Source organism: Neomonachus schauinslandi, chromosome 15 (genome assembly GCF_002201575.2).
Source record: "Neomonachus schauinslandi chromosome 15, ASM220157v2, whole genome shotgun sequence".
NCBI lineage: Eukaryota > Metazoa > Chordata > Mammalia > Carnivora > Phocidae > Neomonachus > Neomonachus schauinslandi.
Genome location: NC_058417.1, coordinates 23,582,181 through 23,600,546, shown reverse-complemented (window position 1 = coordinate 23,600,546; position 18,366 = coordinate 23,582,181). Strand labels below are relative to the sequence as shown.

Here is an 18,366-nt window from a genome sequence, read left to right as displayed (position 1 = left end):
GGCATGGACTCTGCTTGGGATTCTCTCTCTCCCTTTCCCTCTGCCCCTCCTCCTGCTCAAATTCTCTCTTTCGCTCTCTAAATAAAAATAAATAAAATCTTAAAAAAAAATGCTGTTGTTGGTAGGTCCGAAAGTAGTAAAATAGAAAGGTCCTGAAGACATAGGTGAAAAAAAAAGTAGTAACAGTATTTGTAGCATTAGGTTGAACAAAAAGAAAGTGCCCTTTTTTTGTAGGTTAAAAAAAAAAATTGTTGAATACTGGCATTTTCATATGGTTCAACCTAAAATAATCCCCTATACATCAAAAACAAAATAAAACTACATGTTTATGGGGCACCTGGGTGGCTCAGTCAGTTAAACATCCAACTCTTGATTTTGGCTCAGGTCATGATCTCAGGGTCATGGGATCAAGCCCCCATATCAGGCTCCCCGCTGAGCATGGAGTCTGCTTGTTCCTCTCCCTTTGCTCCTCCCCCCATTTGCGCTCTCTCTCTCTCTCAAATAAATAAATAAAATCTTTTTTAAAACTTATATATTTATATATGATTATGTATGCATTCATACACCCACATATCAGGGTATAAAAAAAAAGTCTAGGGCGCCTGGGTGGCTCAGTCGTTAAGCGTCTGCCTTCGGCTCAGGTCATGATCCCAGGGTCCTGGGATCGAGCCCCACATCGGGCTCCCTGCTCGGCAGGAAGCCTGCTTCTCCCTCTCCCACTCCCGGGGCTTGTGTTCCTGCTCTCGCTGTCTCTGTCTCTGTCAAATAAATAAATAAAATCTTTAAAAAAAAAAAAACACAAAAAAAACTCTAGAATATACATCAGTGGTGATTTCTAAAAGGAAGATGGGTAGATATACTTCCACTTTTTACTATATTTATTTCTCTATTATTGGAATTATAGTATGTAGGTATTCATGTATTACCTCTAATTTTTATTTTTAAAAAAGGTGTAAGTAGTTCACTTAATAAAATGCTGATGGTCCCAGTACAGCTTCTGACAACATATAAGATTCAACAAATCAGAACTCTCGTGTATCCAGAAATTATTTTCTCACTCAACTTTTCATAAAAGATAAAAATAACAAGACACTAAAATATTAAAAAAAAATTAGAACACTAATTTTCAACACATACTCTAAATGCGGTTTTTGCATTTATAGAATTTAATAATGATCAGGTAACAATCCTAAAACTTTCTGGAAATTATTATATATCTGTTAAGGACGGAGCTAGTTAAATCAAGATATGTCCATCTATTAGAATACTGTGCAAGTATTAAAAGGGATGAGGTGACTTTTACATGTAACAATACAGAAGATGTCCAGATTGTATTGTTATGGCAAAAAGTAAAGTGGGGAAAAGTTAACCAAAATTTAGAATAACTAAGTCATTCCTTTGTTAAAACATTCCAGTGATTTACGGTTTCCATTATAACAGTATCTAAACATGTACCAACAGAAAGAAGAGCATTTCAAATGTTGAATTAGTCAATTAAGTACAGTTCCATCTCTTCTAAAATTCTCTTACCTCTATTCACTTCTATGCTTATAAACAGAGTTAGCGTGATGAAATAATGTTATCAAAGAAAGAGCTATCACTGAGTGTTAAGTACCAAAGAATCAGCCACAAATGTGAAAAAGACTTAAAAAAATATATAGGGTGGGGGTCCCTGGGTGGCTCAGTTGTTAAGCGTCTGCCTTCAGCTCAGGTCATGATCCCAGGGTCCTGGGATCAAGGCCCACATCAGGCTCCCTGCTCCGCGGAAAGCCTGCTTCTCCCTCTCCTACTCCCCTGCTTGTGTTCCCTCTCTCGCTGTGTCTCTGTCAAATAAATAAATAAAATCTTAAAAAAAAAAAAAAATAGGGTGGTCCACATGATGGCAGTAAGAAGGTAGGCCTTGTGTAAAAAGATATGAAGGCTCTAGGCACAGGTCATCCATTCAGAATTTTTTTTTTTTAAAGATTTTATTTATTTATTTGAGAGAAAGAGAGAGAGAGAGAGAGAGAGAGCACGAGCAGGGGGAGAGGGAGAAGCAGGCTCTCCACTGAGCAGGAAGCCTGATGCAGGCCTTGATCCCAGGACCCTAGGATCATGACCTGACCCGAAGGCAGACGCCCAACCGACTAAGCCACCCAGATGCCCCTTTTTAGAATATTTTAGAAGAATTTTAATGTCATGAGGAAAATGCCTATACATAATAAAAAATAGGAAAAGAAACTAGGATTACTAAGTATATATACTAGCAGTATATATACTACTATATATATATATATACAGTAAGACCCTAATTTTATACTTATCATAATTATGAGAATCTATTAATAAAGATGATCACTACATGATAATAATATATACTATGAATCAAAAAAGGCTGAAATAAGATGTATGAATGTGTTATGAACATGTATCTATCTCTGGATGGTGGGTTTATGGGTGGTTTTACCATCATCTCTTTTCTGGCCTTCCAAATTTTCTACCAGAAATTTTTACATTTAAAATTATGATCAGGAAAAAAAAAGGAATTTCAATTGATAAGCAAAATAGCTAGTTCCTTACAAAGGGCTTCTACTCTTTTGCAAGTTACAGCAAATAGAGTATAGTGTTTGCAATTCAATTAGAAATAATTATTCAGGAGATTACGAGAGGCTTAACTTGAAATGCAAACAAAAGAGCAAAATTAGTTGAGCTTTCAGCATCCCTCTTGAATTTATAACATACAAAGTCAAACACAAGTAGTGTGTTTTTCTAAAATAGCCTCTTTCATCATCTACTTGGAAGCATAACTGACACTTCCAACTATTTAAAAAGTGAAAGGGGAACAAAATGGGGAGAACTATAAAAGAAAGAAAAGGCACTGTTGGAGAAAGGATCTCCTTTTGCTTGGGTTCCTGTTTCTACAAGAATGGACAGTAATTAGACACCTTCAGCCTCTCTTGGCTCCCTCCCTCACCCCTCCCCAAGGGAAAAAGAGTGAATGGTGTGATTGGTCAGTTTGGAAGGAGGAACTGAGCATGCAGAGCTCAGCTTCTTGCCCTTTGGAATCAGCCCACTGCACATAACATATGCTCTTAGTCAGCTCTCAGTGATACAAGAAGCTGAATGGTAAAAAGCTCTGTCTCTGCAGAGGAAAGTCTCTGGTTACTCAGCACCGCAAGTACCCAGTGAGTAAGCATGTTGAACTAGGGCGTTCAGTTTACACACTGAAGCCATTTTCACCAACATCTCCATTTGAAATAAAGCTGACATTTCTCTGTCTGCCTGGCTTCTTAGTTTTGAATTCAAGCAGGGGCAAATGTGTGTTGTGTGTCGCTCTGTCCCCTACGCCTGCCACCTCATACACACACTAACAGGTGGTAGAGAGCAGAATCAGTACTCCCTAAAAGCTCTGATTTAGCCACCTAAGAAATGTTCTGTCCAGGTGAGCAGCTTGCTTCAAAACAAATTTAAATTATTTTTGTTAAATCTAGGTCACTTCCTTACTCTATAAACTGTATCTCCGGTTCTTACAACCCCAATGCCATCATGGGTGTATATCATGAACCAGGCTACAAATTACTTTGTTTGTGACTCTAACTGGTCAGTTGAAAGACATCACTCCCTAGAGTTCGTAACCTACCTTCAGCCCATCATCCACATCCTTCACATAACCTTTTTCATATAATTCCTGGGGAACATTTAAGATACGTTTTGAAAAATCATTTTCATGCCAGTCCACACGAAGACCTGTAATAGATAACAGTGACTTAAAAGCTGCTATTCCTTCTTTAAAATGCTCTAATATTTATCCAAAATTGAGGGTAAATGTGAGAAAGAAGGATGGCATAAAAACCTCATCAGTCCTTGGGGTTAACGATATTTAGCTCTAGCAGGAGCTGGCAACTCGGGGTCTGACCCTGGAAGAAGTCAGGAGAGCTAATAGGGAGGAAACTTATAAAAATGCAAGGACATACAAGACACACACACACAAAAAAAGTCAGACTTTTCACAGCAACTCAGCAGGCAAAATACCTTCGATTTGTGTGTTCAGGCCTGCACCAGGGCCAGAGGTCTGGGAAATAATTCAATCTTTATGAGCCCTTAGAAATGGAAATGGCGGTTTTATAGGCCTCAGCAGAGTCATGATTCCATGTTCCCTGAATGTCCCTGTACTCAGCCACAAGGGGAATGCTATAGTCTCTCCATTCAAACAAGAACAAATTCAACCTTTTATTTTAAACTGTTTGACCCAGCAGGTCTGGAGAGGATATTGCAATCCCCCTGGAGAGCCAGAATAACAAGAGTTCAAATCTGTTCAGCCTCAAGACAATGGTCATTCCCATTTAAAAAAGGTTTTAGAGTATGTCTGCTCCCTGTGCTGGAGTACTAAAAAAGGCAAGTTCATATTGTTATCAGCTACAATGATTCACATAGCACTCTTTAAGGGATTAGTCAAGTATAAATCATTTTAAGAAAAATTGTATTCTTCTGTATGCCTGGAAGAAAGATTGACTATTGCCCTCATTTTCTGCATCAAGGGCAAAGGAGAGGTTGAATGGTATTGAACAGGCAAAGCAAATCATCAATAGATGGTGGGCTGACATTAAGAAAACAATGGCAGGCAAATATTTGAATAAGTGGGTTTTTAGGTTTTTCTTAGTGATCCAGGTCACCTGCCAGGCAGGTTCAAAGGCCTAATTCCGCCAAAGTCCATCTCTGACAAAGATTCTAGCCTACCCAGAGCAGATCCCAATCTACAGAACCGTATCAGTTTTCCTAGAGTTTCTCCAAATTCAAATTAAGTCCCTAGATCACTTAAATCACAGTTTAGCATCTGTGCACCTGGTACAAAATTTATATTCCTAAGACATGATAAAATCACAGGTGTATTAATTAAGCTAGGAAATACAAGATAGCATAAATCAACCTCGATTCTATTTCTTATCACATATCCGAATACATTTTTTTCCTTTTTTAATTTAAATTCAATTAGCCAACAAATAGTACATCATTAGTTTCAGATGTAGTGTTCGATAATTTATCAGTTGTATATAACACCCAGTGCTCATCACATCACATGCCCTCCTTAATGCCCATCACCCAATACATTTTAAATAAACTTAACACCTAGGCCACAGTCCCAAATACCTACTGAGCTTTTCTGCACTTCAAAATACAAACAAGAAATATTTTCTTACCACTGCCACTCCAGGGAAGAGTTGGGATACCTGCAGTTTGAGCCACTATGGAAGATGCAATCTTATCCCCCAAAGCCCACATGGCCTGGCTTGGAGGACCTAAAAACAAGAGAAGAACCCTGACTGTAACATTTTGGCCTCATTTCTGTCACACAGATTTTTGTCTTCTATATAATTATTTTTGTATTTGTCTTATCTCCCCCTACATTACATATCATGGAGATCATGAACTTGATTAGGGGAATTACTATGTTATGACTCAACCAAATGTAGTAAGCTCTTAGCATACAGAGTTCAGTATATATACTGAATTAAATTCCTAACAAATCTAACTGATTTTATCATCGTTCATGATCCAACTTGACCAGATTATCAAAGGCTTTTTTTTTTTTTTTTTTTAATGAATCCTAAAATAAGGACTAAAAAGTTTGGGGTTCAAGTCTGAAATATGCCCTCCTTGGTCTGAGGGGAATCCAAAAGGAAGATTTATCTTTAATAGGGTTTACAAAACATAGTCATCATTGTGGAAGGTCTCTGAGATAGAGACAGAAACACTTTGAGCCATATACTCTTGATTTCTCTCTCTGCTATAGGAGAGCAGGAAAGTCCGAAGAAACAGCACTCACTTGCAAGAATATAACCTATATAGTTAAATGTGAAGGTGCTGATTCATATTTAAGGGCACAGTGCTAGGGTATCCTAATACTCAATTAGTTCTGCTATATAAAAAGAGGTCCTTTCTCCATATATTTTCTTAAAATTAATGGCAAAGTTTTAAAAGGCCAGTGTTTTAGAAATCAGAGCCTTCTCCATATCTCATGGAAAAGAACCTGGGGACAGAAAAGACAAGATGAAGAAAGATAAGTAGGATGAAAGAAATAAGGAAGAGAAAAAAAAGAAAAAGGAATGAAGAGGATTACTCTGGGGGTTGCTAATTGAGGAAAAATAAGAGCCCAGTGCATGTTAAACAGAAGAAAAGCAGAATATAGATTGGAATACAGGCAAAACTGACAGGGAGAACCAGAAAGACAGGAAGAGTATGTCAGAAAGCCTTACCCATGAAGGCGATGCCATTTTTCAAAAGAAGTTCTGGGAGTTTGGGATTCTCAGAAGCATGACCCCAGCCAGCCCACACTGCCTATAAGGGAAGATAATATGATTTGTTCTTAAAATTCATACTAAAAAAATACATGATCAACTGTAGTACTCTCTACCAAGACTGACCCTACTCCATGAGGTACAATAACTCCACAAGAGCGGAACGCTTAATTCAGCTTCTGTGCTTGATTCTTGGCAAACTTTTTACAGAACAAGAACAAGCAGTCCATTGTGGCAAAACCTCTGAAGAGGTCAAAACCAAGGTGAAGTTGATATTAAGATCCAGCTAGTCTTGCTGCTCTTTAGGAAACTCAATTCATAGCCTTTCCACTAGACTCTATAGAGCCCTTTCTAGAAATATTGGTTTTCTTTCACAGATTCAATTACTTTGGTCACCCAACTCCACATTTATATCTAGTGGTTATACTGCCATATAAATCTCTAGTTTTTTTCTCTCTGGGCTTAAAGACATTTACACTAAATTTCCTAACACAATATAATAGGGAAGAAATAATCTGCTTCTACACCACCATATTCTGAGGTAAGAATATTCCATTGGAATCAGGAGCTTTTACTTACTTGAAATAGTTTGAAGGTAAAACGGATAACATAAATAATCTCTGAAAGACCATTACAAACCTTCTGTTTGTATTATGTTTACTTTATTTTTGACTCATTCATTTTTTTCCATCTTTCTTTTCCTAATCTGCTATATCCCGTATAAAAAAGCTTTTATCAAACTTTCAACAAAGATGCTTTATACAAAATTTAAACTTCTTCTCTGGATAGCCCCTTGCATCTAACAGTCAAATGGCTAAATCTGGTTTGAAAGGATTTAGGGGAATTACTATGTTACTGGCATCTCTTACTTGTACTGGAATCCTTTTTGCAATATCAAGAATTAATTCCACATTTGCATAGTTGTTGTTGTTTGGTCCTCCTGGCACTGGCACATAGTGATCTGCCATCTTAATGTATTCTGAAAATGCAAGCAAATTAATAGAGAACACATGCTTTATTTTCAGAAATATAAAAGCAGAGCAAAACTCTGTAAATGACAGATACCATCACAGGTAATGACAGGACAAACTGTGTTAACGGGGTAAGTCCCAGGACCATTTAGTTAGAGGCTCTGACTTTATGAAGTCACAGGCACTAACATGTGCTAATCTCATATTTAGGAAGCTCTTATACTAAAACAACAGTTCTCAAACATTTCATTATGTAACCTTTAGAAAGGTCTTTAAGATGTCTGTATCGAGGATGGCACTTAGAGGCCCCTGTACAATTATTCTAGTCTGATAAAAAGTTTAGTCCTGACAGTCTTTATCGTCAACTTGCACTGTACTCTGAGAAAGCCCTTTTACTGGTGCAGAGCCGGGACAAACTGGGAAGGGAGGGGAGATCCTGAAGGGCTTGTAGACTGGCTGAACAGGAAAGGTCAGTTACAGGTATCTACCCAGTGCTTGAAGAGAGTTTATCTGGAATGTTGGAGATACTGCATATTTGAAAGACACTTTTAAAAGATACCTTCTTTTGCTCCCTACATTTTTTTTGCCCAGGGTCCCCCGATGTCTCTCTCTTCCTATTCTGGCAGCAACTGTAGAAGAGCAGCTAAGGGCACAGTGACTATACTAAGCAGTTTACATATATTATGTAATACTCAAAATTCCTACAAGTGACAGGTATTATTGGCACCTAGTTTACAGGAAATTGGCTTGGAGCAGTCAAGTAACTTGCTCAAGGTCCATCTCTACCATATTTATTAATGCTTCTTCTACCTTGTTCTTAATTTTTAAAGGTTTCATGTCCTTCTAAAAAAAATTTTCAAAGTAAGATACAAAGGCCTAAAGTTTGTTCAAAAGAAAGACAGGTTTATTGTTCTCTTTGACAATAAAAGGGAGAGCATGTTAATTACCAAAAAAAAAAAAAAGGTAATATATCAGGATGTAATACTATTTTTTAACAGCTAAAATCACTCATTCTCCCACCACTCAAAGATAATCAGTTCATGCTTTGTTGTACTAGAAACCAAAAACTGTTGGGGCGCCTGGGTGGCTCAGTCAGTTAAGCGACTGCCTTCGGCTCAGGTCATGATCCTGGAGTCCCGGGATCGAGTCCCACATCAGGCTCCCTGCTCGGCGGGGAGTCTGCTTCTCCCTCTCCCCCTCCCCCTGCTTGTGTTCTCTCTCTCGCTATGTCTCTCTCTGTCAAATAAATAAATAAAATCTTTAAAAAAAAAAAAAAAAGAAACCAAAAACTGTTAACCAGTCTAACAATATATTGTGGGTATCTTCCCATATATGACAAAAAAGGCATACTTGATAATATATATATTTAACATTTTAGATATATTTAATATATACTTGATATTTCAATGGATGTCTACTATTCCATAATGTCACAATAGTCCATAATTCATGTAACCACTAACTTATTGTTGGACATATGGGTCATTAATAATTTGGAAAATATTAAAATAATGCAATGATGAATATCCTTGTACTACTGTCTAATTATACCCACAGGATACATTCCTAGAAGTACAAGTACTAGGTCAAAAGGTTTCCACCGGGGGCACCTGGGTGGCTCAGTTGTTAAGCGTCTGCCTTCGGCTCAGGTCATGATCCTGGGGGTCCTGGGATCGAGCCCCACATCAGGATCCCTGCTCAGCGGGAAGCCTGCTTCTCCCTCTCCCACTCCCCCTGCCTGTATTCCTGCTATCGCTGGGTCTCTCTGTCAAATAAATAAATAAAAATCTTAAAAAAAAAAAAAAGGTTTCCACATTTTCACTTGATCTTAGCCAAAAGGCCGAGAAGCGATAAGGTTTCCACATTTTCAAAGATTGAATCACATTTAGACTCTCATCAGCAACATGGATGACAAATTATCTGTACTCTAATCTAAATTAGATATTATCACTCATTTATTTTTTTTAAGATTTTATTTATTTATTTGAGAGAGTGAGCAAGAGAGAGCAAGAGCGGGCAGAGGGAGAGGGAGAGGGAGAAGCAGGCTCCCCACTGAGCAGGGAGCCCGACGCGGGGCTCGATCCAGCCTCCTGGGATCACGACCTGAGCCCAAGGCAGACGCTTAACTGACTGAGCCACCCAGGTGCCCCTTATCACTCTTTTAAATTTTACCAGTCTTATAAACTAAAAAATCCCAATTGACTACTGTTTTGGTTTGCATTTCTTTGATTACCATTAGTATCAAATTTCTTCTCATGTGTTTATTGTTCCTTTTTCATTCTTTTATTAACTACCTAGTTCATGTTCTTGGTTCATTTTCTACTGAAGGGTGTCATTTTCTCTATTATAGGTAGACACTCTTTGCTGCAAAATGTTTTTCCAGATTACTATTTGTCTTTAACTTTTCTTTCTTTTTTTTATTTGCTAAATAAAAATTTTTATATAGTCAAATCCATCTAACTTTTCTACTGTGGTTTAGTCTTTTCTGAAGTTCTGTAGCCCTGGGTACAGAAAAAAAGTTACATTAATTGCTGACCTACATCACACATGCACATGCACACAAACACAGTCTACAAAGGTACTGTGGTCACCAACCAACAACGGTTCAGAGTTCTACACCTATCAGTTTTCTATTATCATGATTGCAGACCCTTAAGGGAAGCCCTGGTAAATAGAAGAAGAAAGCACATCTTATTCACACAGCTTGGACTTCTTCATCGTCTCCTGGTTCCCACAGTTGCCAATAATTACCACCAGATATGCTGAAGAATACTCACAAATGAACAAAACTTCCCTCAAAAGAGAACCCTTGGTTCTTTACCACAGATTACACTAATCATCCACATCTCCAACTTTCCCAATAATGAGCATAACATAAAAATATGCAACTGGGTTGATTATTACCACCCTCACTTAACCTGTCAAGTATGCCTGCTCCCCCCCGCCCCACTCCAGGTCTCAGAGGATAAAGTCCTCTCCTCATGTGAATAACCAACTCTTCCATAAGCCTCCTTCTTCATAATCTTTTAAATTACAAAAGTAATTTGTGTTTTACACTGGATTCCTATGTGACTGCACAGTGGTACAAGTTTACTAAAACTCATAGAACTGTGAACTTTTTATGGCACATAAATTATATTCAGGAAAGGTACTAAAATAATTAACATAATAGAAAAGTTAGAAAAAAGGAAAAATCATCCAAAATACTAATTCCTTAATTCAATACCACTAGTATTATAATCCTCCTGAAGTTCTATTTTTCAAATAACTTTTAAAGAAATCGTAAAATTGTATAAACTCTTTGTAAAAAAGTTAGAAAAAGCAGAAACAGAAATAAAAACACCCCAAAATACCACCCTGAAAGACAACTAGTATTGCTGTTGGTATATGCCATTATACCTTTGTTTTTCTGACTATATGCAATGTATTTATTCCCTATTATTATGTCACCCTATAGCTAACTTTTTTCTTTGCAACAGTGAGGGACAGACACATTGTCTGTTCCCATGATCCCAGTTTCCAGGTCTTCATACCTTAAGGAATCCCCCTCTCCTTGGGTGTGAGCAGATCTATGACTTGCTTCTAGCCAAGAGAATATGGCAAGGACAGGGAGCTGTCACTTCTATAACATTACATAAGAAAGTAACCGATCTTACTAGAAGACTCTCCCTTGCTGGCTTTGACGTAGCAGGCAGTCATTTTGGGATGGCCCACATGACAAGGAGTCAAGGGTAGTTTTTTTTTGCCGATAACCAGCTAAACATTCAGGCCCTCAGTCTAACAGCCCATAGAAAACTGAAAGCTGCCAACAACCACCTGAGTTTGAAAGTAGGTCCATCCCAAGTCAAGCCTCAGATGAGACTGCAGATCCAGGTGACAACTGATTGCAGTCTTATGATACCTGAAGCAGAAGACCCAGCTAAGCCACATTCTGACCTACAGAAACTGTGAACTAATGACTTGCTTTAAGCTACCAAGTTTATGGTAATATTGTTACACAAAAATAGATAAATAATGTAGCAATTTATTAGACTGCATTTTAGACCAACAAATGTTATTCCACAACATTATTTTTTAATGTCTGCATGGTACTTCACAGAATTGGTGCACATTTTATGTAACTAATACACTCATGTTGGACACTTAAGTTACTCCCCCAGTTTCTCATTTTTTTTTTTAAAGATCTTATTTATTTGTCAGAGAGAGCACGCACAAGCAGTGGGAGCAGCAGGCAGAGGGAGAAGCAGGCTCCCCGCTGAGCAGGGAGCCCGATGTGGGACTCGATCCCAGGACCCTGGGATCATGATCTGAGCCAAAGGCAGATGCTTAACCGACTGAACCACCCAGGCGTCCCAGTTTCTCATTATTTTAAGTAACACTATAATGAAAATATATCTTTGTATGAATACATCTGCCCCATTACTGATTTTTTTTTTTTAAAGATTTTATTTATTTGACAGAGAGAGACACAGCGAGAGAGGGAACACAAGCAGGGGAGTGGGAGAGGGAGAAGCAGGCTTCCCGCCGAGCAGGGAGCCTGATGCGGGGCTCGATCCCAGGGCCCTGGGATCACGACCCAAGCCGAAGGCAGATGCTTAACGACTGAGCCACCCAGGCGCCCCCCACTACTGATTTTTTTGTTCCTCAGAATAAATACCAGGGAACATGCTTATTTTTGTCCACTTGTGCTCTAGACCACATCCCCTTCTACCTCCTCCAGGTCCCTACGCACTTCCACTCCTTTCCTTTGGTTCCTTCCTCTTGAACTATAAACATTCCCAAGTCTCTTTCACTCTTAAAAATAAAAATCCTCCCTGACCCTGGATTTCACTTGAGTTACTACCTTTTCTTCTTCCCTTCTCATTCCAAATTCTTTAAAAAAAATCTGTCTATATTGGCTATCTCCATGTCACTTCCCATTCATTACTTAACGTCCTCTATTATCTGCACATTCATATTGTTCCAGTGAAACTATTCTTGCAAACGCTACCATGATTTCCTAATTACTGGACAGGTTCTATTCCTACTTCATTGGATTGCCGACTCATTTGGCCCTTCCTTATGGAAATTCTTTTCCTCTCTTCTGTTTCTTCTCTGTCTCCAGTCATCTCTTCTCAGCACTGTTTATGGGCTGATCTTCCTGAGTCTATCCCTAAAATTTTACTCGTCTATAAAATTCATCCTTAGCCCTCTTCTTTTCATTTTCTATCTGTTCTTTGAGCTTGGAGGTAGTGTTAACTACTATATGTTTGCTGATAATGTAGACTCTTAGTCTCCAGCTCTCATTATTTCTAAATTCTGGAAGGATATATCCAACTTTTTACAGGATTTGTAGGATTTGCTTATACAGAAGTACTCCAAATCTCATTTGTCTACCCCCACAAAGAACCTTCCTCTTCTGGCTACATTATTATTTTGCCCTTGTTGATGATACTGGCATCTGCCTCGTCAACCAAATTAGAAACCTAACAGTAATCATCAACTCTTCCCTCTATCACCAAATCTTGCTAATTTTACCTCCTAAGCCTCTAAACCATCCCTTTCTTCTCTCTTCTCAGCCTCATCATGTTCTGTAGTACTGCCTTCCACAAATGGATCTTCCAAGATGCTATCTGAATTGTCCATCTAACTGCTTACGTTTCAAGAAAAGAAAAAGTACCTTTAAGAGATACACACTGAGGGGCGCCTGGGTGGCTCAGTTGGTTAAGCGACTGCCTTCGGCTCAGGTCATGATCCTGGAGTCCTGGGATCGAGTCCCATGTCGGGCTCCTTGCTCAGCGGGGGGTCTGCTTCTCCCTCTGACCCTCCCCCCTCTCATGTGCTCTCTCTCTCTCATATAAATAAATAAAATCTTAAAAAAAAAAAAAAGATACACACTGAAATACTTACAGATGAAATAATATATCTAGGATTTGTTTCAGAAATTATGTGTGGAGTGGGGAGGAGGTGAAAGTAAAGATGAAACAAGATTGACCACGAGTTGATAATAGATGATGCTGGATGATAGGTAAATAAGAAGGGATTCATTATACTCTTCGACTTTTGAATTGTTAAAAACAACAACTAATCCATTTAAAATGCCAATCCTTTAATGTCCAACACACACACACACACACACACACACACCCTAAAAAAATAAAGTCTATGCTCCTGAGGATAAAAATCAACGCCCTCGGGTGCCTGGGTGGCTCAGTTGGTTAAGCAACTGCCTTCGGCTCAGGTCATGATCCTGGAGTCCCAGGATCGAGTCCCGCATCAGGCTCCCTGCTCGGCAGGGAGTCTGCTTCTCCTTCTGACCCTCCTCCCTCTCATGCTGTCTCTCATTCTCTCTGTCTCAAATAAATAAATAAAATCTTTAAAAAAAAAATCAACGCCCTCCTTGAGAAATATTAGCTCACATCTTAAACTTTAACAAGTATACTTGTAGGTTCCAGCAAACCATTGTGTCGTGCCTTCATACATTTGCATAGACTGTTCTTTTCTACCTGGAACGCCCTGCCTGGAATGTCATATTGACTGCTTCACTAATCCTTGCTCATTCTTGGCTAGGCGTAACTTCTTTTAGAGAGCATTCTCTTAACCCTGCTACCAAGAGCAGAGGTTAGAGGTAAGATGCCTCAGCTCTGTGTTCTCACAGTACCCTGTGCATATTTGTATTATAACACTTACCTCACTGTATTGAAATTATTTGTTTCCTAGAGCAAGATCACATTTTATTCAACTATGGGTCTCCGTGTTCACTGAGTAAATAAATAAATGAATTAGTAGGAAATAGATGAAGAAAAAGAAATCATGCAAGGTAGTTTTATGTTTATCACAGACAATTTCATCTTTATAAGTATCCAGTATATTAGACATTATGATCTTCCTTTTACAGATACAAAAATTGTGGTTCAGAGATGTTAAAGGGTCAAACTAAATGATTTTACATAATAACATATGCTTTCCAATAAAATGGTATCTTATCTGTTTCTAAATAAGATAATATAATAATCCCTACTCCTTAAGAATAGTCTTAACATCATTGTCTCAATAGAGAGAGAACATACACAGACCAAAATAGGTTTAAAAAGATAGCTCCTTAAAGAGCTAATGTTATCTGTGGGTACTCTACCTTAGAGATTATACCTTAGCAATAAAAAGTACGGAGAGGAAAGACTAGCCATATTGTCTCAGCTATCCTACCAGTCTTCATCTACAACTCTCAGATGGAGGGCCATCTGAGGAGAGAGAATATGCAGAAAAGCTTGCAGGATAAAACCCACTTGGGTTCCTCAGAAGGAGGGTAAAAAATAATCTTAACCCTAAGATTCTTTAAAATTCAATGTAGCTTAGCTTGTAAGTGAAATAGCCATTTCCTTCCAAATCTTTCCACTTACACATGCTAAAGTATATAGCTTAGCAAATACTTGTCACTAGAAGGGCAGACCTGGAAACCCCAAAAAACACTGGTTAAATGTCCACTTATTTCTACTTAGAACACAGGAGACTGTGTCGAGGTTAAATATAGTACAATCACTTGTATATGCCTATTATTGACACTTTTTTAAAGCGAAATCCTTGGGTTTGGGAATCCCCCTAAGTTAACATTCTCCTACTTAAGACTTTACTATTCCAATGCTTTATGCTCATGGGTGATGCTTTCCTTTTTTTTAAGATTTTATTTATTTGAGAGAGAGAGTGAGAGAGAGCACAAGAGTTGGGTGAGGGGCAGAAGGAGAAGCAGACTCCCGGCTGAGCAGGGAGCCCGATGCGGGGCTCGATCCCAGAACCCTGGGATCATGACCTGAGCCAAAGGCAGACGCTTAACCGACTGAGCCACCCAGGCGCCCAAGGGTGATGCTTTCTTAATGCTAATCACTCACCTGCATTGGCTTTCAGGTCTTCAGGTGTTACCATAACAACAAATCGGATTGCACGTTCATTTCGAAACATCTCGTAAGACCATCGACGGATAGACCGCATGCATTTCACTGCTGCAATGCCATTGTTGGCGATAAGCACCTGGGAGAGTGGCGGGACGGGAATTGGAGAGAAAAGTACAAAAGGCAGGCAATGATCAAGGAAAAGGCAGATCTACATTTTTGTAGATCTGTTTTTCTCTGAAAAGCCAGATTTGCAATTAGGAATTTGTGTTGTTATGTCTAGGCAGTTAGGAACCAGCTCCCACATAATCAAGGGATATTTTAAAATGTTAGCTAGGCAAATACTTTAATATGTGCCAGCTAAAAGTTACTGCTTTCTATCTTCATTTCTTCAAGGGGAAAATCACAATTTTTCAAATCTTGTGAGTTGGTAAATTATTCTACCATACCTGTTACTAGGCAAACAGAAGACAAACTTCAGAGGAATGATGTATTATTAAGGAATGGGGGACGACTAAACAGTGTAATGTCATGCACTATTCCCTGTTGTATTAAACAAGGTGCAGAGTCCTGAACAGGCGTAAGAACGCTGCCACCAACCACTCTCTCTCTCCAAAACGCTGAACCCTAAATGCCTTAGAACTGTAGAGACTGCCTTACGAAGAATGGTCACAAGAAAAAGCGTGGAAGAACCAATGATCCTGAAACGTCTCTGTAAACAAATCTCTCCTGACCTATCTTGCAATCATGGCCCCAGGATAACAGAGGCTAGGAGATACACAATCTGATTATCAGATTGGACACCACTGGAGCAATACTCCTAAAGTGGGAGTATAGGTCCCCATGCTTTATTCTCTTAATCACTGCGAGCTCTTTCAGCCAAGTCGTCCTTTCAGCTCGGACATGGTTTAGATAAAAGGGGCACAGAACTACTCCTAACATTTCAAAATATTTGTAATCTCTTTAGGTACTTCATACGTTGTAGTCCCTCCAAACACCTCAAATATCTGCTGGAAGCCATTAAATTGCAGTGCATCAAACTATTCAGGCCTTCTGTTCTGAAACTCCCTCCACTCCCTTAGCTCTTGCTCCAATGTGGTGACGTATCTCTTCACCGCTACCCCATGAGTTAGTTGGTTTCTCATACCCTCTCAGAGTGGGGCAGCCCAACCCCATAAAACTGCAAGATCTTTTAAAAAAGAACTTTTTGACCACGACTTCATCTTTTTAATTACCCCTGCCTAAATTATCAGTGGTAAATACACAGAAAATGGTGAAATTCACAGGACTATGGAGGTAGAGAGGTTAATTCTGCAGAAAGAGGCAGTCTCTGAAAATCCAAGTATCAGTTTTGAGCAAATCCAGACAACAAGTCTAGGCACTGAACCTCATGAGCTTTTGAAAAAATAATTCAGCAGGTTATAACTTACCTTCTCAATCACTTTATTCCCCCCAAAACGAGTAACAAATTCTGCTGGAGAAGCTACAGTGAAATCTCGCTGAGAGTCTATTTTCTTTCGGTCTCGACCTTGCTTTACTAGATGCAAGCCAGACATGCTGGACCTGTAAAAATAGAGAAAGCATGAAAGTCTATAGATAGGATTTTTTTTCACACTGTCTATCTCCCCTGGAGATCTGCTTTTCACGACCATACTTACAACAGCACTTCCAACTGCACCCTTGTGAAGACTGCACGCTGACAGATCACATACTTTTTGAATAGAAGAGGAAAAGAGAAAAAAAAGTCTTTGCTTGTGGAAATTTAAGAAAAAAATTAAGTGTTCTTGAATAAGATAATATTAAGGCTTACGAAAAGATGCCATCACAAAGAGATAGGTAAAAGACAGGATGAAATGAGATGACAGAGATAATAGAGACTGGGAAAGCTAAATAAACAGCAAGGCTGTTGTTGGATCATGATTCTGGCACACAGATGACTTTCACCTTTGTATCTCCAGCCTCCATTTTTCTTATGAGACTAAACTTTTAACTGCCTACTAAGCATTTTCTTTCTGTATTCCATATGCTTTTCAAAATCAGTAACTCCAAAACCAGATACTTTACAAGGCAGCATAATGATCGTATTTCATTGATTAGAAGACACTCCTCCTTAAAAAAAATTAAAAAAAAAAAAAAAACTTAAAAAAAATATCTGAAATTGGGAGTGCCTGGGTAGCTCAGTCGGTTAAGCCTCTGCCTTTGGCTCAGGTTATGATCCCAGGGTCCTGGGATCGAGCCTTGTGTTGGGCTGCCTGATCAGCGGGGAGTCTGCTTCTCCCTCTCCCTTTGCCCCTCCTCCCCCACTTGTGCTCATGCTCTCTCAAATAAATAAAATCTTAAAAAAATATATCTGAAATCGATATGTATCTTACAACTGATGGTGCGCTTTAACTGGCAGAATTTTTTTTTTCCTCAGTGGTACATACAATAATGGTGCCTCTAACAATCAATGGTGTGTTAAGGATGAAATACGTAGCAGAAACAGCATAGGTTTGAGTTTAATCCAGATCTGCCCACTTAATAGCTCCAATGATCTTAGCAAATAATTTAACCTTGCTCAGCTTCAGTTTTCTCTTTGCAAAATACACATAATATACAGTGTTCTGGTTATTTACCTACTGTCTCTTGGCTCCGACCCCATCCTTTTACACTCTGCTCTGTGATGACAGAGCTAAGACTGCAAAACTGTTCAGTTCTGCCAATGGGAAGGTGGGACAGTAAGAATAGGGATTTCATTCTTGTTTTCCAGCTTTTAGCATCATTGCTCCACAGTAACAGAGAGTTAATTCTGGCCTCTAGAATCTTTCAACGTTCCTGGTGAGGGCCTCATTGCATCCCTTAGAGGTACCAGGAGCAGCAGATGATGGCTCCTTGGCAGAGTCCCAGCCTTTCCATGCTCACACAGCCTCTGGGCTGTGCTGCCTGGGCCTATCGATCAAGGACCTGTCCGGCCAGGCTTCCATCTACTCTAAGCACCAGCTACTCAAAGCTTCCTCTCAGAGGTGCAAGTGCTGGCCCCCAGGGGCCTTCCTTCAAGCTCCTGTGTTCTGGTAACCCTACCTCTTCCTTTTTGTTCTCCCAGCCTTAGGGGTGGTAGCTACTTCCTGCAAGTATTAATTTTTTTTTTAAGTTTTATTTATTTATTTGACAGAGAGAGCACAAGTAGGCAGAGCAGTAGATAGAGGGAGAGGGAGAAGCTGGCTTCCCGTGGAGCAGGCAGCCTGATGCGGGGCTTGATCCCACGACCCTGGGATC

At 39.2% G+C, this 18,366-nt stretch overlaps 1 protein-coding gene across 2 annotated transcripts in view; it reads right to left on the bottom strand.

Moving 5' to 3' along the window:
* Positions 1–18,366, bottom strand: part of ACACA (acetyl-CoA carboxylase alpha) — a 239,733-nt gene that overhangs the window by 175,219 nt on the left and 46,148 nt on the right. For both annotated transcript variants that reach the window (XM_044921884.1, XM_044921885.1), the window contains 6 exons: positions 16,542–16,674; positions 15,112–15,250; positions 7,145–7,254; positions 6,234–6,315; positions 5,178–5,276; positions 3,620–3,726 (listed from right to left, as the gene is read on the bottom strand). In XM_044921884.1, the coding sequence (XP_044777819.1) occupies positions 3,620–3,726; positions 5,178–5,276; positions 6,234–6,315; positions 7,145–7,254; positions 15,112–15,250; positions 16,542–16,674 (670 nt within the window). The remainder of the gene's footprint in view (positions 1–3,619; positions 3,727–5,177; positions 5,277–6,233; positions 6,316–7,144; positions 7,255–15,111; positions 15,251–16,541; positions 16,675–18,366) is intronic.